Source organism: Zeugodacus cucurbitae, chromosome 5 (assembly GCF_028554725.1).
Source record: "Zeugodacus cucurbitae isolate PBARC_wt_2022May chromosome 5, idZeuCucr1.2, whole genome shotgun sequence".
Classification (NCBI taxonomy): domain Eukaryota; kingdom Metazoa; phylum Arthropoda; class Insecta; order Diptera; family Tephritidae; genus Zeugodacus; species Zeugodacus cucurbitae.
Genome location: NC_071670.1, coordinates 19,222,419 through 19,246,844, shown reverse-complemented (window position 1 = coordinate 19,246,844; position 24,426 = coordinate 19,222,419). Strand labels below are relative to the sequence as shown.

At 32.8% G+C, this 24,426-nt stretch overlaps 3 protein-coding genes across 5 annotated transcripts; 2 read left to right on the top strand and 1 right to left on the bottom strand.

Moving 5' to 3' along the window:
* The first annotated feature begins 1,186 nt into the window (after positions 1-1,186).
* Ttpal_1 (alpha-tocopherol transfer protein-like) lies at positions 1,187-4,521 on the top strand. Of its 3 annotated transcripts, none has more exons than XM_054230551.1 (7): positions 1,187-1,344; positions 1,404-1,500; positions 3,133-3,292; positions 3,513-3,555; positions 3,652-3,966; positions 4,032-4,168; positions 4,227-4,521. In XM_054230551.1, the coding sequence occupies exons 2-7, from the start codon at positions 1,416-1,418 to the stop codon at positions 4,306-4,308; spliced, it is 822 nt and encodes a 273-aa protein (XP_054086526.1). In that variant the 5' UTR covers positions 1,187-1,344; positions 1,404-1,415; the 3' UTR covers positions 4,309-4,521. The 3 variants fall into 3 exon arrangements, with proteins under 3 accessions (XP_054086526.1, XP_011187279.1, XP_011187280.1); XM_011188977.3 differs by having other exon boundaries at positions 3,513-3,594; XM_011188978.3 differs by having other exon boundaries at positions 1,242-1,301; positions 3,513-3,594.
* A 2,952-nt stretch (positions 4,522-7,473) lies between these two features.
* Positions 7,474-8,456, top strand: LOC105215182 (NADH dehydrogenase [ubiquinone] 1 beta subcomplex subunit 8, mitochondrial). Its single transcript, XM_011188974.3, has 3 exons — positions 7,474-7,635; positions 7,768-7,997; positions 8,074-8,456. The coding sequence occupies exons 1-3, from the start codon at positions 7,551-7,553 to the stop codon at positions 8,287-8,289; spliced, it is 531 nt and encodes a 176-aa protein (XP_011187276.2). The 5' UTR covers positions 7,474-7,550; the 3' UTR covers positions 8,290-8,456.
* A 1,660-nt stretch (positions 8,457-10,116) lies between these two features.
* Positions 10,117-23,850, bottom strand: LOC105215181 (CCR4-NOT transcription complex subunit 9). The gene is made up of 6 exons (XM_011188973.3): positions 23,673-23,850; positions 23,143-23,257; positions 16,121-16,501; positions 15,844-16,038; positions 15,681-15,772; positions 10,117-14,029 (listed from the first exon to the last, which is right to left on the bottom strand). Exons 2-6 carry the CDS (start codon positions 23,194-23,196, stop codon positions 13,849-13,851), a joined length of 903 nt encoding a protein of 300 aa, XP_011187275.1. The 5' UTR covers positions 23,197-23,257; positions 23,673-23,850; the 3' UTR covers positions 10,117-13,848.
* Positions 23,851-24,426: the final 576 nt, after the last annotated feature.

The window sequence follows — 24,426 nt, the reverse complement described above, 5'->3', positions numbered from 1 at the left end:
TTTCCGTGGGGATATGTATAGTCTAAAATCTATGCCGACAATCCCGCTTTAAGGCTTTGGAGCAAAATATTATGCGTGTCATTTGCCAGTTACCAGTCGAAATGCTCGAACTAGTCGTCGAACATTGTACTCAACGGATGGACCATCTGAGACGTAGCCACGGTCAATATTTGAACATTCCCCATTAAATTTTAATTTTATGGTTTTTTTTTCATAAAAAATATGGAAATGTTAAAATTTTTTAGCAAATATGTCTTTTATCCCTCATATTAATGTGCGCAATTTCGTCGTCCATATTTTATAAAAATTAAATTTTGATGCATAGATAAATAAACCGTGAAATAAGAATGTGACGTTATGCAACTTGTTATGTTGCAACGACACATCTCAGTTGTGTCAGAATTAGGCATGATTTTTTTTCAGAAAGAAAGACATATTTTGTATTATAACGAAATTTTCATGTTGCTTTTTTTTATATTTTTTAACATTTTTATGGCTAAGAAAAAGCCTTAGTACACTCTTTTTAGTCCACTTATGCTCAGCATTCTATTTAATATATTACACGGCACTAGTGTAGTCAATAAACTTATGGCGTTTTTCTATATTTACTAAATAAGAGACAATTGAAAACTTTGAACCGTTCTATTAAAAAATCGACTGTTTTGAGTTGTGCTCCGTGGTGATGAAAGAGGAATGCGCAAAACCTTTCAGGATGATATTTGAGGTTGGGTGATGTTATAAAACTAGTAAAGGTCACTATCTAAAGGTCTAAAATCTAAATTTGTTGGAACGTACATCTCGAGGTCCCTAAGAAATTTATTTTTATTTGGGATAACTGTCTTTCTAATTCAAATAATTTATATATTTTGTTGGGGTACTACTTATGCAATGATTTGTGCTCAAACTAAACAACTCAAAAACGTTAACTCAAAAGTCTAAGAAATACTGGCGCTGTATAACGGTCGTTGCACCGAATTTTAGAGGCACAGCAACTCAAGCTGAACAACGCAAGCGTTTCATTGCGTTAAGCTTCAAGCATAAGTTCCACACTTGTACCACGGAACGCCAAAAGCAAACGTAAAATGAAAAGGCGGAGAAGGTACATGGAAATTGCAAATATTTATTTATAATCATATATGGGCGCCCATAAATCAGAAGCGAAAAGATAAATTGAAATTAAACGCAAACGAACAATAATAATAATTTGCAGCTTGCGCAATTCAGCTCAGTAGGAGACTGACTTCGCATCGCTGCAATACGGCAATCGAAAGTGAAAACGTTAACGCGGAACGTTAACGAGGGTACTGAAGCAAGGATTTTTATACAAAACAAAAAGCAATAACTGTATGAAGTGGAAAAAATACGCGACTAATGATATAATTAATTTTTCCTGTTTTTTTAAGTTTTAAAGCAAAATGAAATTCGGCGCGGCAGAGGAAGCTGAAATCGATGAATTATATGAATGGTTCCAACAAAATCCAAAACTGCCAAAAGAAATTGGTGAGTACAGTCGTACATACGAGTATATGAAATTGCTACTAAATTTTTCAATAATGCAAAAATGTTTTCTTTTTTTTATTGCAATATTTTTCTAAAATTTCATAAAAAGGTATAGCACTTACTACCTTTATGTAAAATGCATAAATCCTTGTAGTTGTTGTTTTTAGAAATGCTATTAATAAAGTGTAAGTGACTTAACTATTATACATCTTCGTAGTGAATAACAAAATTCTTACGCATTTCCGTCATTTGTAATCACACTATTACGTTTACCAAACAAAGCTCCATATTTGAAATTAACTGTTCATTACCGTTACGTGTTCTGTCAAAGTAATTACTAAATTATTTTGGCTTTGAGTGATGTTGAGCCCTATATGGTGCCTTTGTTAAAGTGAATATTTTGAGCGGATTCTATTTTGGTTTGATGAAAATAATAACACTAAATGTACATGGGTACATACATACATACATATAAGTATACGGATTCCCAAATTTTAATAAAAAAGTAAGGGTGGGCTAAGCATTATGAATTCAACATTCGTATTTAATTGAAATTACCGTTTAATTCTAATAAGATATACTATATGTTAAGCGGTGGATATAAATAATTGTGGACCGGAGTTACCTATGAGTGCTAAGTGTTTTGTTTTTGTAGACAGTTAATTCCTCAGTAACATTTTCGTCAATGACAATGTCAAATTACTGTATTCTATATTATCAATTTAACTTTATCAAAACCGTTAACGCTGGTATATGAACTTTTTTTTTGAAAACCAGATTTATTGTTTAAATAAACAGCTTCCAAAATGTCAAATATTTTGGAAAGTTTGTTCATTTAAATGTCTTCTACTCTTGGCAAAAAATATGTTTGATAATATTGCTTTTGTAGTGACATTTGAAATTCTGTATAAGGCCGTGATCGAATGTTGTATTATGAGGTAAAAATATCAACTTTATGTTATTAAGTTTAGTGTCTCAAGTGCGAGTTATGGTCAGCGTAAATAGCCACTCTTCAAGGCAAGACTCTTTTTTGGCAAAGCAGGAAAAAGCGTCCAGTTTCATCTGGATCGGGTGCGTCCGGGTGATGGCTCAAGCCCTTTGGGCCACCTAGTAGGTCCCATTGGGTACCATTTGCGCCATTGGTAGCGAACCTAGCGTCACCAGGAGCCGACAACCCCATGAGTTCTGCATACGGGAAAGTGAGTGAGGTTTTTTTTAAGTGTCCGCGGTTCCTGATTTTTTCTCCGGTTAAGGGAGCGGTCCGCTTATTGGAAGTGTCCTCAAGTAGAAGTTTAACTGTGCATATTATTGTTTAAGATCACCGTTACACACGTTTCAATTATTATTATAGCAGGAATTTAATTTAGCCTATTCCCATCAACGGTCAAACTAGCTTATTTCCTCTCATTTAAATTCAATATATATACAAATAATATATATACATACATATGCAAATCCCTTAACATTAAAATCCAAGTCCAAAGCAAAACTTGGTCAAAATTATCTAGAAACGTATTAAATAATTTATTTGTATATGTAAATATTTTTTGATAGAAATAAACGGAATTTATTTTATTATCATTCCATTTATCAACTGCATTTAAACTGTAAGAATAATTTAACTATTTTCAGATCGCATACTTTTGAAACGCTTCTATAGATGCATGTACGGTGACATAAAAGGCACCAAAAAGCTCATACAAATTAATTACGGCCTGCGAAATAAGCACTCACACATTTTTCTGGAACGTGACCCAACCGATTCAGATAGCAAGCAAACTTTCGATTATGCGTAAGTACAATTAAAATTTCAGATTTGAATACTAACTGCGTAGCACCAAGAAGGATAGACACAAAATTGAGAGATGATACGTAATCAAGTGTCAAACATACATAGTAATTTCTGATGAATTTCTGTTCTAAATAATATATCATTCTGTCAAAGACAAAAAGAACCGACATGTTTAGTACCCAATTGTACTCACTTTCCTTGTTTGTTCATATTTCGTCAGTGATTTGGTGCCATTACCTGGTCTTACTGCAGAGGGCTACAAGGTGAGCTGTTACCGCATGGTTGACATGGATCCGGGAAAGGTTAGTTTTATTATATTCAAAGACCACTTTTTAATAGTTTTTTGTTTTTTCCCTTAGGTCAATCATACCGCCGATACTAAAGCATTTTTTATGGTCTCTGATTGTCGGTTCAATATGTATGATGGCGATGTTTCCACCGAGGGGCATTTAGAAACATTTGCCAGTGGTGAGGTGCAAATATTCGACATGAACGGCTACACATTGAAGCATCTGAGTAAGATGACCTTCAGCACACTGCGTATTTACATGGCCTTCTTGCAAGAGGCACTACCAGTGCACTTAAAAGCTATACACATTATCAACTGTCCGTCCTATTTGGATAAAGTAGTGAGCATCATGAAACCATTTATCAGTCGAGAAGTCTTCAAATTGGTAAGTTCATATTATTTGCCATTAGAATAAGTACAACAATAACAATTATTCTCCATCTCCAAAAGATTCATTTCCATACCGTCAGTTTGGATAGTCTGTACGAGCATGTGCCTCGTAGCATATTGCCGGAGGAATATGGCGGAAATGGTGGAAAATTGGCGGATTTAAAAGCACAACTTATGGCGGAATTATCTCGCAAGCGGTGAGTTAATCCCCAGTTAAAGTTAAAGTATCCAGGTTATGTAACTATTTTTCTATAGCGAGTATCTGATGGATCCAAATCATTGGAAGGTTGGTGGAGAGAAGGAAAATGCAGAACGACGTCGTTGGCCATTTAAATAATAAATATGCTCGTCGAATTCTTCACAACAATTCTAAATGTATAAATGTATTATTTTATCTTAAATGAATATATATGTGAAAACAAATTTGTATTAAGCGCTTATTAGGATTTGAAAAAATTTAAATTTTGAGAAATATGGTTATGAAATTTACAAATTTTTACTCTCAAAGATATATACATATATCTAAATAAACACTCTTCTAAACAACTGATACGCTGGGTGACTGATTGTAATTTTATAGTTTTATACCAACTGACGTTTAAATATTCAATATGCTAAGGTTTCTTCTTTCAAAATGTCATGTGCGTTTTTTTTTTTCAAAATTTAAGTTATTTCCAACTAAGGCAACTATTGTCCATGAATATTATCACTTTCTGAGGGTTTGAAACAATTAAACTTTCAAACAACTAAACTCTTTCTTGACAATGCAAAGTTCAATTAATTTCAGTTGAAGTTGTACGGATGTTGGGTAAGACCAAGCACGATTTTAGTTACTAAGGCCAAGATTTAAGGGCATTTTTATATTAATTAGCCCAAAATAAACACTTTTTGACGAATAACAATTTCGCACCGTTTACGAGATATCGAGCGTTGAAGTATGTGTTAACAGCAGCCGATGCGCGCACTTATGCATTTATGCATGTGTTATGTGATTGATTTTCTTTTCAATAACCCTGATCGAGCCAACACTGGTATTATCAAAGAAAGAAATGACAAGTACTTCCGCGTAGAACTTCTTTTCGCTTTGGCGGCCTTCGACCATTATTCAAAAAAATAACCGGATGTGTATATCTTCTTCTTCTTGACTGGCGTAGCCACCGCTTACGCGGTTATAGCCGAGTCCAAAACAGCGCGCCACGCATCTCTCCTTCTGGCAGTTTGGCGCCAATTGGTTATTCCAAGCGAAGCCAGGTCCCTCTCCACCTGGTCCTTCCATCGGACCTGGTCCACCTGGACCTCCACGTCTCCCTCTTCCTCTGCTTCCACCAGCGGGTACTGCATCGAATACTTTCAGAGCTGGAGCACCTTCATCCATTCGAACAACATGTCCTAGCCAGCGTAGCCGCTGTTTTTTTATTCGCTGGACTATGTCTATGTCGTCGAATAACACATACAGCTCATCGTTCCATCGTCTGCGGTATTCGCCGTTGCCAATTCTTAAGGGACCATAAATCTTCCGCAAAACCTTTCTCTCGAAAACTCCTAGTGCCGTCTCATCGGATGTTGACATCGACCACGCTTCTGCACCGTAAAGTAGGACGGGAATGATGAGAGACTTGTAGAGTTTGGTCTTTGTTCGTCGAGAGAGGACTTTACTTTTCAATTGCCTACTTAGTCCATAGTAGCACCTGTTGGCAAGAGTGATTCTGCGTTGGATTTCCAGGCTGACATTGTTATTGCTGTTAATGCTGGTTCCCAGGTAGACGAAATTATCTACAACTTCAAAGTTATGACTGTCAACAGTGACGTGGGAGCCAAGACGCGAATGCGCTGACTGTTTGTTTGACAGTCTGGAGAAAGCAGAACTAACGGCGCGGGTGTTGTTTCCAATGATATCGACATCATCGGCGTACGCCAGTAGCTGTACACTCTTATAGAAGATTGTACCTTCTCTGTTTAGCTCTGCAGCTCGTATTATTTTCTCCAGCATCAGGTTAAAGAAATCACACGAGAGTGAGTCACCTTGTCTGAAACCTCGTCTGGTATCGAACGGCTCGGAGAGGTCTTTCCCGATCCTGACGGAGCTTTTGGTGTTGCTCAACGTCAGCTTACACAGCCGTATTAGTTTTGCGGGGATACCAAATTCAGACACCGCGGCATAAAGGCAGCTCCTTTTCGTGCTGTCGAAAGCAGCTTTAAAGTCGACAAAGAGATGGTGTGTGTCGATCCTATTTCCACGGGTCTTCTCCAAAATTTGGCGCATGGTGAATATCTGGTCCGTTGTTGATTTTCCAGGTCTAAAGCCACACTGATAAGGTCCAATCAGTTTGTTGACGGTGGGCTTTAGTCTTTCACGCTCAAATAAATAACGCTCGACAGAACCTTATACGCGATGTTGAGGAGGCTTATCCCACGGTAATTGGCGCAAATTGTGGGGTCTCCCTTTTTGTGTATTGGGCAGAGTACACTGAGATTCCAATCGTCAGGCATGCTTTCTTCCGACCATATTCTGCAAAGAAGCTGATGCAAGCACCTTATCAGCTCTTCGCCGCCGTATTTGAATAGCTCGGCCGGTAATCCATCGGCACCCGCCGCCTTATTGTTCTTCAAGCGGGTAATTGCTATTCGAATTTCTTCACGGTCGGGCAATGGAACATCTGCTCCATCGTCGTCGATTGAGGAATCGGGTTCGCCATCTCCTGGTGTTGTACTTTCACTGCCATTCAGCAGGCTGGAGAAGTGTTCCCTCCACAAACTCAGTATACTCTGGTCATCAATGTGTGCTCCGGTCTTGAAACCTTCAGTTAGTCGCCGGATCTTTTCGTAAAATTTTCGAGCATTACCCCTGTCGACCAGCTTGTCAAGCTCTTCATACTCACGCATTTCGGCCTCTTTCTTTTTTTGTCTGCAAATGCGTCTCGCTTCCCTCTTCAGCTCTCGATATCTTTCCCATCCCGCTCGTGTTGCGGTCGATCGCAACATTGCGAGGTAGGCAGTCTGTTTTCTCTCCACTGCGAGACGACAATCCTCATCATACCAGCTGTTTTTTTGACTTTTCCGAAAACCAATGGTTTCGGTTGCAGCTGTATATGTTTAACGAATATCATGAGTGACGCGAAAAATATGTGCAATTAATAAATGACATATTTATTTCGACCGCAGTCCGCCCACCATGACATATACCGCGCGTACCATAATCCGATATTGTGCGACTATCTCGCGAACAGTGCATGATATGAATTTTGTTTATTCCTTAAAAAGTGTTTATTTTGGGCTAATTAACATGAAACGTGGCGACCCAGTAACAAAAATCTCCCCCCATTAGTACTTCTGAACGTACCTTACTACTAGTTAATTTTAGGTTACGGGAAATTAATTATTTCTTAGAATTTTTATTATTTCATTTTTGATAGCCCTTAAGCGGTTAACGATTTGCAAGAATAAACTGAACTGGCAATACCACAAACAAGAATAGCTCCCAAAGTAAAACGTCAAATAATTTGACAATTAAACATCTGTGCATTAAAAAATCGCTGTACTATTGGAAAAACACATAAGGCCAGGAAGCATTTCCAAAAGATGTCCGCGTTATTTAATGGACTAAAAGCCGCACAGAGGCTTCAGGCCGCTAACCGCAAGCTCCTCCAGCATGTAGCAAGAGGCAGTAAGTATTCGTTCAATTTCTTGATTCCATTAATAGTGCAACACTATTGAGTTCAATGTGTTTATTTTGTTTACGTAACTCTAACAATTATCCTTTTTTATATGAATCACTTACTATTTTTTTTATTTATAGTGGCTGGTTGGAACAAGGACTACAAACCTGCTCCATTTCCAAAAAGCGATAAGGATTGTGATGCAGCTGCTAAGAAGTACTATCTACTGCCAGAGGAATATCGTCCATATGCAGATAATGGCCTAGGCTATGGCGATTACCCTGACTTGGGTAAAGGTTTAGGTATTGAGTCGAAAGACCCTTACTATCCATACGATTTTCCTGAGCATAAGCGCAATCTCCATGAGACGGTAACCTATTTCTCAAGCATTTCAGCATGAAAGCTTTATTGAAAATATGATTTTAACCTAATGTTTTTATTTACAGTTGCATGCCGACATTGATTTGTACGGCGAGGATCGTTTCTCACAGTCAGAGAGACCCAGATTCACGAATGCTCAGTACTGGCTCAGCTTTGTAGGTGTGATGACTGGTTGTCTTGCTTTATATTACTGGCTGGAGAACTACCGTATGTACCGCCCAGTGGCCGTTAAGCAATATCCAGGTGATGGCAGAAAACACTACACATTCGAACGTGAATAAAAGTGACCAAAGTCAATCTAGAAGAGAAGTAAAAATATGTTCTTACTAGTTCTAATATTTTAATTTTCACATCGTTAAACGAGTCAGCAGTCAAATGAAAATATAATACGAATAATGTAAAGAGCAATTCAAATATAAATAAATATAAATAGTATATAAAATGACAAGATTTTGTAGTGAAAATTTATATAAAGTTCTGCAATCTGGTTTAACTTATTATGCTCATATAAATTTATGATAAGATGGAATGGACGTTTGAGAAGCAGATTCAGACAACTGTGTTAAGGTTACTCAGTATAATCTTGATCTGGGTACCAGGACACAAAGGTATGTAAGACAACGAACTTGCGGACCTACTGACAAAAAAGCCCACGGCTGCTAGGCCGGTAAGGCCGGAGCCCTTCAATGCTGTTGGTCGACATGTTCTCAGAAATCGTCAACTAGAAGATTAATTGGCAAGTAGAAACCGCTCCCCAAAAGGAAAGTATCGTGTCCATCAGCCCTGTAACACTATTAAGTTTTCTTAACGCGATGGGATGGAATGACATTTTGTGATAACAGGTGAGGGCATAATAGACCTTAGGTTGCAGTGCTCTTACCTTACCTCTACTGTTAATCTAATCTAAATGATTAAATGTCGTTTTATCCGTTAGGCAAATAATTATTTAAATTTGAATATCCGTTACCACAAAAAGCCGGGCCTATGGGACCGGTAAGGCCGGAGCCCTTCATTGCTGTCGGTCGACATGTTCTCAGAAATCGTCTAATAGAAGATTAATTGGCAAGTAGAAACCGCTCCCCAAAAGGAAAGTATCGCGTCCATCAGCCCTGTAACACTATTAAGTTTTCTTAACGCGATGGGATGGAATGACATTTTGTGATAACAGGAGAGGGCATAATAGACCTTAGGTTGCAGTGCGTACCTCTACTCTTAATCTAAAATGATTAAATGTCGTTTGATTCGTTAGGCGAATAATTATTTAAATTTGAATATCCGTTACCACAAAAAGCCAGGCCTATGGGACAAAACAGGCAGTACGGTCATTTAAACCGGAACGGACTCGGATTCCTTAAAATTATACGATTAATGTTTTATGCAACTGGAACAAAAGCAGGTGGTATATACTTCATTCCCTTAGTCTCATTGAATAGATAAATCAAACAATACACACTCCTTTATAGATAATTTTAATAGTTCTCATTTATTCAACATAGTTTAAAAACGTTCATTTATTATATATCTCTTTATACGTTAAGCCATACGACAATCCATCCATATGTGTGATTATATTTGTGTTTTATATGTAATACACTCAGGCACCAACACCGGTCGCAAGCTGAGTTTGATTTTTAGAAACACACACGCGCTTAGCTAAAGGGCAGCTGATGGAGGAGAAAAGAACACTGAATAAATAAAACAAAACAAAAAAACAACTGAAAATTTAAAACTTCGGCAAATCGCACGATTAATCTTTAATACAAACATTTAAAATAAATATAAATGTGACATGAATATGTATGTAGTTATACAGTAAGTAGTAATTCAAACTTTATGTAAAATAATTAATTAAATATGTATACAAACTAAATTAGGTAATATTTTTAAGAAAAAATTAGAATATTTAAAGTATATGTTACATTTTCGTTTTAGGCATGAAGGTAAAAATAGGTAAATGGCTAAAACTACCACAATTAATATGTCAACATACACAATAGGTAGCTTTGTGTGCTCTCAAATAGCCCAGTTATGCAAAAGATATTTATATGTATACATTAAACTTAACTTAGTTAGGATGCTGGTTTCTAATAACAATTTACAAAGAATGATATAAGTTTACAATTGAAGTTGTGAATACACCTATGCTACAACAGGTTATAATTTAACCCAAGTTATATTCAAACATACATACACACGAACTCTATATGGTTTAGTTCGCATGCTTAATGTTAAAATGTAAGTAGACCAGTTCAGCTTAAAGGAGATTATAAATGTGTTTTCTTTCGACTAAACGAAATTTCTACAATATTTCAAATTACTTAAAAGAACTATGAAAAGTTAATTTAAAATTTAAAATTATTCAATTATATTACAATGTTTTGCAGCTAAAAGTGTTGAATGTGTTGCGCGCAAAAGTGCGGCTGCCTCCAAACAAAGTATTCTCTTACTTATTGTATTGTGTTACTTAAATGTTGAAATAATAATGAATAATAAGGATACAAAACTTTATTTCATAAAGAGATTTTAATTTGCATAACGGCCAATACTTAAAAATAAATCACATACGAAATTAATGTGTTGCGAAGTTATGGTGGGGTGTGCATATTCAGTTTTCGAATTTATGAAATTCGTTAGCTAGAACTTTACAGTGTATACATACAACTATGTACAATGATGATATTGCGGCAGTTGAAGAGGTTTGCAGTTGCAGTGACATACGCTTGTTCATCAAATATGTAGTTTAAAAATGTGTGTATAAAATTTGTAATTAACGCTCAAAAATGCTTATATTCCACATGTATGTATGTTTTCAATAATTTTCTAAAATTTACATTTAGCCTTATACGTTTTGCCTTACGCACACTGCCGCGCTCTTGGAAGTGAAAAAATGCATATCGCACGTGTTTGTGTTAAGGCATTTGAGCCAGACAGCATCAAACAACAACACATACTGTACAAAAATTAAAAAGAAATCACAATATGCATCAGTTACAGTTAGGTGTTACACGTCATTTAATTTATAGATTTACATTATTTTAATTACGATTTTACTTTAGAAAAGACATGCGAAGTTCTTACTACTTTTTAGTTACAAACATACATAAATATAAATATGATTTATTATAAATTTTTCAACTCTTATATTTGCTATGCATTTTCATATCAATTTTACTAAACTCAAATATTTTATTTACTTTACTTTAAATCATTACCCAGTATTATTTACAACTGTACTTTTATTAATTATTGCAACAGACACCACGCAGGCGTACACAAATAATATCTTTCAATTGACTTTACGTGCGGTTTTTAATAGAAATGGTAGTTAATTTAGCGAATTTTTCGTTGGTTGTGTGTTTATAATATTTCAATGCGAACGCCTTTGGAAATTCAATTGAACATACGCCATTCGTTCATAAACAAGTAATTGAAAAATATTGCTGCATTGTAATTATTAAATCACTGGTTTTGGTGTTTATATGTATATTTGTATGTACATTTGTAGGTACTAAGTTCAAAAATATTATAATTTACTTGCAACACAAGCAGTATAACTGCTAAATACATTTGTTTGCATGAAAATGAATGGCCATGTCGTTTTAAAAGTATTTCAAAACTACTTATTTTTCTTTATAAAAAAAAACTGTTAATATTTTCCCAAGCCCTAAATGGCGTGTTTACAACAATTCCTTAAACAATCCTTGTGCTCATCATTGACAGGAGTGGTGTAAACAATGTTGTATTGCTTTTGCTTGTAGTGCCATTAGTTTAATACATTAAAAGAAACTTCATAAAACAATATTTAACATTTTCACATAAAATTAAATAGCTTTACGAACTTTTATAAGTATATTTTTCACGGTATGCGTTAGTAAAACCGCAAACAAGTTTCGGATTATCTGTACTTAAACGCATCCACATACGGAAAGCAAAAAAATGTGTTTTTGAAAATTTCCATTGCAATTATAACTAAATTTTATTTTTTGGCAAACATTTTAAACTAAAACTTCTTATACAATTTAAATAGATTAATGCTTGTAATGTACAAATTGTGGCGGCTAGCATACGCTTTACATATTTAAAAAATATCAAATTGCTTAATTCTATATATTTTTTACAAATGATATCAACAATTCACAATCAAAAAGTCCCTGTAAAGCGGGCTTATTTAAGTCTCGAGAGCATATTGAGAAATCATATACAAATGGTAGAGTACAATGCAGTATATATGTGTATGTATATGTGTATGGATGTATGCGGAACTTAATACAATTCTGTTTGTTATATGCACTAGTTATCAGGACATAGCGTTCCATAGATTGGCTTAAAATTAGAAATTAAAAGTGTAGCTTTCCCATTATATAATGTTGTTGCTGTTCGAGTTTAGGCCTTTGTAAAAGAAAGGTTGAGCGATATACGCTAGGGCAAATTTGAAATGTCGTTTAAAATATTACTTTTCCACTTCACGGCTGGCACATTTTAAACGCACTTCTTTCATTTGCATACAAACTTTAAGGCATTTTGTCGAAAATGGATATTAAATAGTGTTTCAAATTGAAATGGTTTAATATTTCTGTTTCTTAATCAAAATATGTCAACATATTACAAAAAGAGTTTTTAATTCATTGAATTTATGATACACTTTAAGCGTGAGCCGGCAGATTTATTAATGTTGCATTTCACAGTTATTGCTTACATTATACATATATACAGAGTTCATTTAAAAGCGCATAACTCGTTAATGTTAGACCGCAGTAACACTTGAACTCGTTTTAATCAATATAAAAATATGAAATTATTGTTGCACACTTAACTTAAAACACATTTTCCGCTGCTTCTGCCCTTTACGAAACGCCACCGCGCATGTTTATGCTAACTTTGACAGAAAAAAATATTTTCGTATCTATAATTAATATTCGTTCAATACTATTGCAATTATATGTAAGTATGTAACTGCATGCAGTATACACATCTGAGTAGACCTGCTTAACAGCCAATTTAATGTTGATTATAATTATTATTTTAAATAGAAAATCACTTCACTTGACTTTCTTATCTAATCTCACGAGAGAGTGCATTCGCCTTCGTTTACATGTGGCAGAAAGCAATGAAATCAGCGTTTTTGTTACAGCAATATTCCAAGTTATATATATGAGTAATGCATATAAATTAGTTACTTATTATTTCAATTTAAATTTTCTTTTAGGTACCGCCATTTCTTAATTATTACATAATTTAGTTAATATTCACTCATTTTCTAGATAAATTTCCTTATAATTTTCATCAGTAATTTAATTAGTTTTGCTCTTTTTTGGGCTTTCGTTTTGAACCCGTATTTTTTTTTGTTTTGTTTTATGTTTTTATCATATAAACAGTCTCCTTTTTATATATATTTTATCCTTATTATCATAATTATTATTTATTTATTTAATAATGCATTCGTATTGTTGCAATTTCTATCACGACTTTGAAGTGTTTTTGTGTGTTTGTTTGCTTTTTGCTCTTCTCTTGTAGATATAGTTTATATGTGTGTGTATGTGTATTTTTAAGTATTTACGTATTCCCTTGTGGTATTGTGTGTGATTTGATTTGATTTGTTTTGCCTTTATAATTGGTTATTACAATTTTTAAGTAAAAAGTTATTTGTATTTTGTAACTTGCGTATTCACTATTTTAAACTAGTTAGTTGGGGCTGTAGTCTCTGTTGTATACTTGGCTGGGTTGTTTGGACTGCGCTGCGCGTACAATTCTTATCATACAACAACAGCACTTTTAGCTGCACTTCATATGTAGTTACATGTACTTTAGACGGCGCGTTTGTTTGTTGTTGCTGCTGCTGTTTACGACGTCAATGGTGACATGCCGATTTGACGCGGATCTGTGGGTGCAACAACACCCAACTCCAAATTCTTAATTAATAAATGTAGCCAGTGTTTTGTGGATTTGTCATCCTGGAGACATACTGAGAATGTCGCATCACGTAATTGATCTGGAAGACATTGTCGCAAAGCCTCACGTGCTCTGTAGAATAGATAGAAATATATATAAAATAAATATGTTTACTTTATGTTTAAAGTAAAGTATTACAGAGCAATATGATTTCAATGTTATATAAACATACAGGCGTTGAAAAATACTTAAGAACGATGTTCAGTTCTTGCGGTTAGAGATTATTTTTAATAAAAAACACTTAAATGCCTAGGATAAAAAGCTTTATTTTATATACTCAAGAGTTTATATTATAAAAACGTAAAATCTTTTGATCCATGCGGAAAAGCTAACATATATGATTATCAACGCATCGTCCAAGAATTAAGTAAGTTAAATAATTTCAAACGGGTGAAAGTGCGCTTATATCCGCTTTTTTTGAGGAACCAATATTAATGAGTTGTTATATTTAAATTTTGTGAATGACGGTACAATGGAATTACATTTTTACATGCGCATACAGCAATTATGAATTCAAATAAGATAATTAAACCAAATATGCAATTATTGCAATGAATTTAAATAACAATAATCAATGTAAATGTAAATTAAATTTAAACGTAACTCGGGAAAATTAACAGATATAAAATATGGTTAAAATTAAGCAATTAATTCTGTGTATACATACAGTTGTCCACAAAAACATAGAAGTGAGCTTTTGAACAAAAAGAATATTTAAATTTTCAATAACAAAAATGTTTTTGTTTCAAAATTTTTACGCAGTATAATCACTAGTGATATATTAATAGTTCCACAGTCAATATATTGCCATTAAGCGTAAATAAAATTTTATATCACGGCTTATGTTAAACTCAAAAACTAGTTCCACAAAATATTTGAAGTGTTCCACGTAGTACGAGATAACTTTAAAATATTAAATTAAAATGGTTTCAAAGCTTTATAGAATGACAAAATAATAATATAGAATAGCTTTTTTAACTGTGACAGCTTCGGGGCATATACTCTATCAGATCCTGGCGTCTGAGATTGATCAGGAGTCTGAATAGTCCAGCGCATAATCTAAAATGCGTTGACCGTTAACCACTTCTCTGCGCAGTTGCTGGTATGTTTCGGGCAATTGTCATGTTTATGTACCCATATCAATATTCCATAAGGCATTACCTTTTCCAATATGTTGGCATATGACATTTGATTCATGATGTCTTCCAATAAGAGAATTTGACAAAAGCTATCCGATATCCAGATTTTAGTTCGTTCTGCAACACATTTTTTGCACTTTTGTCCACGTGTTTCATTATTTTTACTATAATTTAAGGTATTTACTACCATTTGAGCAGACCATTCTTTGATTTATTAGAAGTCCTTATACGTTTTACCCAAATTTTGAAATTGTTTTTTACAATTTCCCCGATTTTCCTCTATACAGTAATGTTATCTATCTACTGGAGAAAAACACATTGAATTAATTAACCTTGGTTAATTAAAATTGCTTCTAGATTATGGAACTCTACTTACTTACTAATTTTATACTGTGTTTTAGTTTCCTAATTTTGTTAATAATTTTCAGTTTATAGTTGATTTTTTAAAGGAAATGCCTAGCACTTCTATTTTTTGTGAATAACTGTATGTGTTTATACTACTCAATTAGCAATTTAATTTGCTACAATTCTCTTTCATTTAAAATCAATATTACGGAGTTTGTAAATTTTCACTGAAAACTTACCTGGGATTGTCAGAAAGACGTAAATAGCATCGTACGACATGCTTCAGCAGACGTGCTGAGGGCTCCTTGGCAAGTTGTATTACCATTTTGCCCTGCAAACGAAATCGAACCACAATTAGGTAAACTCATTTTATGTAAATATGTAGTTTCATTTAAAATTTACCAAAATAATAGCTACATGCGAGAAACGCTCATATGTTTGACAAATATAGGAGAGACCACTTTCGTCCAATAAAATCTTTTGCAGGATAAACGTAGCTACAGTTTTACTCAATTCAGAACCGGTTTCCATTATTCGCAGACACAGTGGAATGATTTCAGTTGCTAAAAGGAAAGTTATCACTTCTTGCTCATCAGCCTGGTGAGTAAAATGTAAATATAATGCGTAAGTTCCATCAAATTGAGTTAGTGTTTAAACGTTTTTACGGAGCACGACTCACCTTAACTAGTGCACCAATTACACCTAAACTTGTTAGTCTAAGGTATTCGAATGGCCGTGTTTTGGATGTTGTTTGCAAAAATGGATACAGGAACAATGGTATTTGCGCCTGCAGGAACACGGTACGCGTCTCCGGATGTGATGCGACACATTGTAGTAGGGATAACGCACTGCAGACGCGATTCGATTGATGCGCAGTGAGTGTGGCAGGATTAATCGATGGATAAATATTAATTATCTCCTGTAATAGGGCGGCGGTAGTGCCAAAGCTATGCCATAGCATTGGCGCGAGATCTGTCACTGTTTCACGTTTCTTACTCAATTCGAGTAAAGCTGTTTCACGACTCTCCGGATGGGCCAATTCGTTGATCCATTGAAATACCTGAAAGAAATCACAAAGATGTGAGTGATGAAAATTGTTGAAAACTAAATAAAAAATTAAAACTATATTTTTTAAGACGATAAGTCGCGATTAATTTGGTGAATTAAGGTTAAGAATATAAATTATGAGAAAAGCAACTATTTGCTAAAAATCTCTCTGTAATCTTTATCTAAACGTCATTATAACCATTTAAAATAAGTTATTTTTGTTGATAACGCTCTCATTAACAGAAAACAAATAATTTTTAAGTCCCCAAGTGCAACCGCATCATCACAAGAGATTATTGAAATAAAATTATCCTCAAGAATCTCAATGAGTATTTTCAATAATAATAAATTAAGTCTTATAAAATATACTACAATAATTTAATTTCTATATCAGGTTTTTAAATCCAATAAATTAAACGACTAATTGTTTATGATTTAACGTATAAAAAGCGTAAATAGAATTATTTACTTGTCAAAATGGAATATTTTGGTGCGTATTTCGCCACTTTGTGACACAACAACATTTACATGTTTACTATGCTTTGTATGGGTACAAAAAAGCATTGGTACTTCACCATTATGTAAGAATTGTTATTTTTCAGAACGCATAAACTTCTTATTTTGATTTTTTCCTTCCAAAAATAAAGCACGCACATAATAATTAACTACACACAACAAGCTATACTATCTTACATATATAGATACATTTCTTGCTATTGGGCTAATTTATTTTACACAAAAAGAAAACAAAAACAACATTTTGTGTAGACACTTATGTACAAATGTATGTGCATACATAATATATTATATTATATTACTTATGTACTAACTAAAACCGAAATTTAAGAATACAGTCAGTGCGTTTTGTGTATGTGTATGTTACTTGTTTGTCAGCCCAACGGTGTGAATCATGTGAAGTCAGCAAATGAAGGCAAAAACAAAACACTACAAAATAGCGACTTGTTGTCTCATCATTGGTAAAGAGAGCCGGGAAGATTTTTGCTCAAATAATATATTTTTTAAGTTTAAAAATACATATTTTTTGGCTTAAATATTAAGATATGGATATTAATTTCAATATCAAATTGCTTTATTAAAAAAAAATTGTTTATTCTCTTTCTCCTAAACAATTCACCCTAAATATAATCCGAACATATTTTTTTTAATCTGTAAATTTTTACAGTGAATTTAACATTTTCATAAATACAGTGGAACTTCTATAACTCGAAGATCTCCATAACGATCGAACTTCTGAATTGGCAAAAACTTTTAGAAATCAAATTTCATATAAATTTCCTTCCATAAATGTTTTAACATATATATATAAATAAAACTTTATCCGAAGTAAATAACTAAAACTGTATATAAATCTATATTTTATAGCTTTTTGAAAAATTAATGTTTTAAAATTAAATGTTCTAACTAGAAGTTTTCTTTAGTGGATTATGGTGATTCAAGTTAGAGAAGTTCGACTGTATTTGACAATAAAACAAATATTCGTACAACATGTTAATGTAGACTATGTTACAAAAGTCGCGTTTACATCTCAGTCAAAATATATTATAAGCAGAGAAGTCCATGTCCAAAGGTTAAATCGTTATTAAAAAACAAAAAACAAGAAAAAAATATTAGATTAAAATACACTGATTTTCTAATTTAATAAACAAGATAAGATAATTATAAATTTTATATTAATAGCCATTAGGAAAAACAATGTTTACAGGAAATTAAAATAATAATAACTTATTTATCAATTAAAACATGTATAATTTGTAACATGAATATGCATTATACAAACACTTCTTTAGAGAAATCCGGAGGATTGTACCAAACAAAATGCCCTTAAAGTGAGTAGCTTTCAATTGTTATTGTAAGATTTCAATTGTGAAAAAATTATTTTGAGAAAAGTGAATTTGAAATTTAGAATGACATCAAATTTAATAAATAATATTTTAATCCAGAAATATGAATAAATTAATTATAAGAAAAATTTCATTGAAACACAAATAAATTTATTTCTAACACCCATGTGAAGGAGAAATCCCCTGAAAGTATAATTAATATGCCCATTTGTTGTGTCGTTGATAATAAACTCGTTTAGAAGTGAATACTACAAAATATTGTATAATTTTATTCATTGTATGCATGCGTAAATGTATTTTTCTCAATCAAAAATAATTCAATACTTCAATGCATATTTCGTTCCATTTTTATTGCATACACTTGTACAAAAAATACATACATACAACCTCACTTCAACTATCTGTAAAAAACAACAACACAAACAAATATTTATTGAAGCGATAAAAAACAGCAGTTCTTGTGTTTTCGCGAATTCATTTAGAACGCAATTTATACCTGAATCCATGTGCCTACATGACGGACTACACCTTCATATAATCATTCATGCACACATAGATATAATATATATAAATGTATAGACATATAAGCTTGGAATGAAAATAACATCATTCACACATACATTTTTTGTATATAGGTGCATATATTTACATAAGCTTATTTGTGCATGTTAGGCAAGTTTGTTGAATAAAAAAAGATAAATAATAACAAAACTGCTTAACTTTATTGGTAAACAAAATCTCGTTGCTAGCCTTTCATTTTTCACTTTTTCAATATGAAAAGATATGTGTACGTACATACATACATATGTACAGTATAATTTGATTTTTACTCTAATTTGAAAATCGTTTGTCAAAAGTACGATGGTATTGATATACTTAGATAATTCACTTAAAACAATAAATCATTTTCGAATTCATTATTTTAGTTTTCTTATTGAAATTTAATCGTTTTAGGTGCCTTAAACCAAGAAATTACTTTTTATCCATCTATGTAATTCTGTCACTCATAAAGATTTCTGGAGAGGACTTTGGTAGCAAATTGAGATAGTACTCCGAATACGAACCACCGAGGTCTAGTCACTACAATTTTACAATGCCAAATCTAATGAAACTTTCTGCATATAAAAACGAAACCCTGTTGTTGTTACAGCGACATATAACATTCCCCAAATAATTTTGAGGATTGATTTGACAGTCATTAGACGTATAAAAATGAGTCACGTTCCGGTTACATAGAACCGACGTAGATCGTGGAAACCTAGTCGAATATGTATGTAGCTGATAATAGCTCTCATAACTCAATTCACTGAACTTTTAGAAAATGCACATGACAAAGCTTTGCATATAATTAAATTTAATAAAGCAAATACTAAATTAAATAAAATGATAAACAAATCAAATCAGAAAACTACGTCAGTCCCCGTGGAAAAACAAAATAAGTTAGTATTAGTTTATATTTTTCGACCGTTACAATGTTTTATGTATCAGATTGGAATTACGCACTAATTTCTTCTATAGATTTATATTTCATAACACTTGTAAATCTATATTTCATAATTAATCGTGTTGGCTGTTGAAATATAACTTATCAATTGATAATTGATTTAATAAAAAGTTTGAACTTGAACCTGGTATATTGAAATGACATAAACGTCATTCATTATTTGCGAAGTGAAACATGAAAAGCAATTCATACTTTTTCCGAAAATAACAATCCTCTTAAGAAACTAATGCGAAATAATTCACAAAGGAATTAACTAAATGTTATCAATGCAATGGCATAATCAATAATAATAATACGAAAACTCAGTTTTATGAATAGTTAAGAATCATCATAAATTATTCACAGTTTTTTGGCATAACATTATAAGGACCTAAATTTAAATCCAACAATGGATTTTCAGCGTTTGAAATTATTAATGCTTCAACAAACAGTAGATTCTCTAACACAGAACACATCTTTACTAAACGCCGACGCTACACCGACGAGTTGAGGACTCTCATGTCTTCTTCTGACCACAACTGTAAGAAGACGCACAACAAGTCCGAACTCCAACGATTTGTTCGGACTAATTTCAAATTGGTAATGTTTTCCTGACCTCTCAGAATTTTCTTTAAACATTTTTGTCAATTTATCACTTTTTCGTTTTGTTTTACACTTTTTTTTTTTTGTTGCAGATTTTTTGGTCGTGTTTTAATAGTTCCAATTTCCCACAATTTAAAATTTTGTTAAGTCAGCACATTTGGATTTAAACGGGTCGTTGTCTAAATCTTCGAACCAATCCTGAATTTTTATCCCTAAAACATTTTTGTTCAATAAAAATCTCCAGGAGTAGAGAATTATTTACCCTGTAACAACCCTGTTAGTGAGAGCATAACTGAGAGTACAATTTCGAAATAAAGTTGTTTTTTTAATAAATATCATAAATTAGTTTATAGATTTCCCTTTAAAACCATTATCTTATATGTTTAAATAAATATGCATAACATATTGCGTGTGTATGAATTCCGTTGTTTATTGCAATTGGTTTTAGTGGTTTTTTGTGTTCTGGCGATAGTTTGATTTTCACATGAACTAATGCACGTTCATATATACATATATGTAGATGTATGAATGTCAAGCTATGTGCTGTGGGCCAATGTACGGCCTTGCCGCTTGTCATCACACAACTAAGCTGCCAACTGAGCAATCGTGTCGTTTACCTAGATATGGTACTTAAACTCGTTCATACATACATATATATGTATAAAGGAGACGCTAGAATTCAAAACATTGCATAGTGACCATACATATCGTCTTTCTGTTATTCAATATATTTGCACTGAACAGTTACCATGCTACAACTACTTATTATTTAATACATCTTTTTTCAATTTTAAGTTACTATACTACTATTATAAAGAGGAAAGATTTGTATGTATGTTTGTAATAAATAAACTCATAAACTACTGTACCGATTTCAAAAATTATTTCACCATTGGAAAGCTTCGCACTAGGACGTCGAACTCTGAGCGTTCCCAACGCTTTCATAATGAGAGAGAAAAACAACGGACATCAAAGACTAGAGGTTGTAATCAAGTTTTAGCTCATTACAAATAAAATATAATTTCATCTTCGAATTTTCCTCATTTTACATTTTTAAAATGAACCCACGCAAGAAACGGGTAAGTACATATGGGAGAGTGGAGTGTGTATAACTGTGTAAAAACCTATAACATTTGAAATGTTTGTTTAAACCCGTGCGAAGCCGGAGCGGTCTGCTAATAATTAATAAAATATGTAGATGAAAAACCGACTCGCAGAAAACTATTTATTTCTTTATCAGTCTTGTGTATAGTCATGCAATATTTATGAAATATAAGCACAACATGTCCACATAACCAGAACCGGATGGGGTTTATATCCGGTCAGAGTAAAACATTCCTCAGCGACATATTGAGAATATTCTCTATCAAACAAACTCTCGATAAGATTGAGGTTTTTACAATGCGCACTCCTAACGAACATAAAAGTTATATTTATAAAATATTATATATTTTATATAATATTATACAAGTAAGTTAAATCTAAGATCGGGTGTATCCGACCTTTCTACAATCACACTATTTATTTATTTCATTTTACTGAGATAACACACAATACGATGCAGGTATTCAGCATAAAAGTCACTAGATTAACAAAAATCATCATATACCTATATTCTATGGGGGCTATAATAATTTCTAGACCGATTTCAACTAGTTTCCATTATAAAAGTCTAAATCGTTAAGTTTTAGGTTAACAATTGCTAAGTGAACAAAACTATTGTTTGGCTGTGCAATATATTGAGAGAGTGTAAAAATTAGAGGTGCTACCATGTTTTTTAATTACATTTTGTTTCTGAAAATAATTAATAAGATCTATAATTCCACAACCCAATCAATATGACCCACCCAAATGCTCAAAACTTGTCACACCGTGCAATTCATACTGCATAATATAACCAATTAAAACTAAACAACATCTTAACTTAATGGTAAAAGGTCGACCTTATTTGAACTCACTTAAATGGGGCAAATCTGCGATATTTCTAACTATGTATTTGGTTTATAATTTACCAGGAGAAATTAGTTTAATATTAATTAATTTCATTCTGAATTTCTCCATTGTATTCTTATCGAATTCCTCAAAATGTTTGCGCAACTTAAACTTCCTACTTATTAACGCTTGCACATAGTAAATTGTGAAACAAAGAGTATCTATAAATGAATATAACAACAAAATGCCTCAAAACGACATGGAAAACAACTAAAGAAATACATAAAATTAACCAAATTAAATTTAATAGCAGAGTAGTAGCTATTTTCACAAAATTAGCTGTTTCTAAAAAAAACAAAAATATTTATATGCATACTGTGTTGGCAAATACATACATATATTATTAGAAACCTACATACATTCCCTTCAATTATTTCGTAAAGTATTTCATGAATTAAGTAAAATATAAGGAAATCAAGAAAATATAGACGCACACCATTGAAGCATGTGCAAATGACAAAAACACCTGGTAACGAAACTGCCAAATAGGCAGATGTCATTCAATAATATCGGTTGAAGGTAAGTGTATATACACATTATGTATGTACACAATTATAATTGTAAATGTTTACCATTGTTATATATGTACATGCATACATAAGTATACATATATACATACCAACTGGTTATGTATTTTGTAAGGAAATGTTTTGAAAGAATTATTGTTTGTACGTTTGCTTATGACTGGTTAATGTGAATATGTAATTTACTTACTCTTTCCTGTTCGGTTGAAGGAGTCATGCAGGCGGGACTAGGCTGAGCACTCATTATAATTTTTAGATTTGTTAATCGATTCCACGTTGAAGAATTATTCACTGGCGAAGTGTGGCTGTAAAAATTTGCAAATGAATAACTTGCTTTATTATTTGCTTTTCTCTTTTATGAAATATGCTGAGCAATCGGCTGTGTTCGCTTTCAAACGCGAAACTGTTCACAAATATGGCGGCGATACCCGAATTGTAGGAAAATTTCAATTACGAATTATAGCACGTTTCTAACAAGGAATTGTATATATTTATAGAAAATAAATATGTCAAAGAAAGTATTTTATTAATGGAAATCTCTTTATTTTCCAAAATTATAAATTTCTGCCGTTAAATAATTGGCTTCTTTTTTATTCCATTCCTTCCTTTCTCGACCACTTGCTTTATCGCACTTCGCAATCACGTTACACACACACAAAGCCACCAAGTGACTAAACGAAAAAAAAATATTATTTTCACCAATTATCTGTAGTAACTTACTTGTACTTATTAAAATTTCAATAAATATCACTTAATTAAACAAATGTGTAATTTTCTAGTATTTTATCGTACTGAACTTTGTGAAAACACAGCAATTTATGAAAGCGAAAAAATCAGGTTCACATTTGCTACGCGACCAACACTTTGTGACAATAATGCCAACCCTCAAATTAGCTCGCCAATCGTTGGAGGATTTTATAACAGTACGTTTTTCCAATCGCTTCGCTTTTATTTTACCCATTCTAAATTTCTAAATCGGTGCCTTCACGCACAATAAAAAAAGGTGAACATATCTCCGAAAGGTTAATTAACAGAAATTTGCTTTCGTTCCGATACAAAAATACATCAAATTTCATGAAAGTAATAAACAATATTTATAAGACATACTAGCAGACCCGGCTACACGTTTTTGTGGCTAAAGTATACATTAAATTAGTAAATCCTTCAATGCAGAGAAAAAATTCTTAAGCATAAAGACGAAAACGTTATAGCCGATAAATTTTAAAATGATTGATAGGCATTATTGTAGATCTGTGTTAAGCGTAAATCATCATAATTTTTAAAACTTCGATTTTTTTAATCGTATATTGAAGAAAGTAACAAATGACCAAATTTCATAGTTGGCTTTATCTTGGCTTTGGTGACGATATTGATTACCTTCTTCACAGCCAGTCTTGTTCTTTTGCAAAGTTTGATGTTGATTTATGTTACGCAGCATGATGACAACTCACACTACTTTTAATTGCAAGTGAGT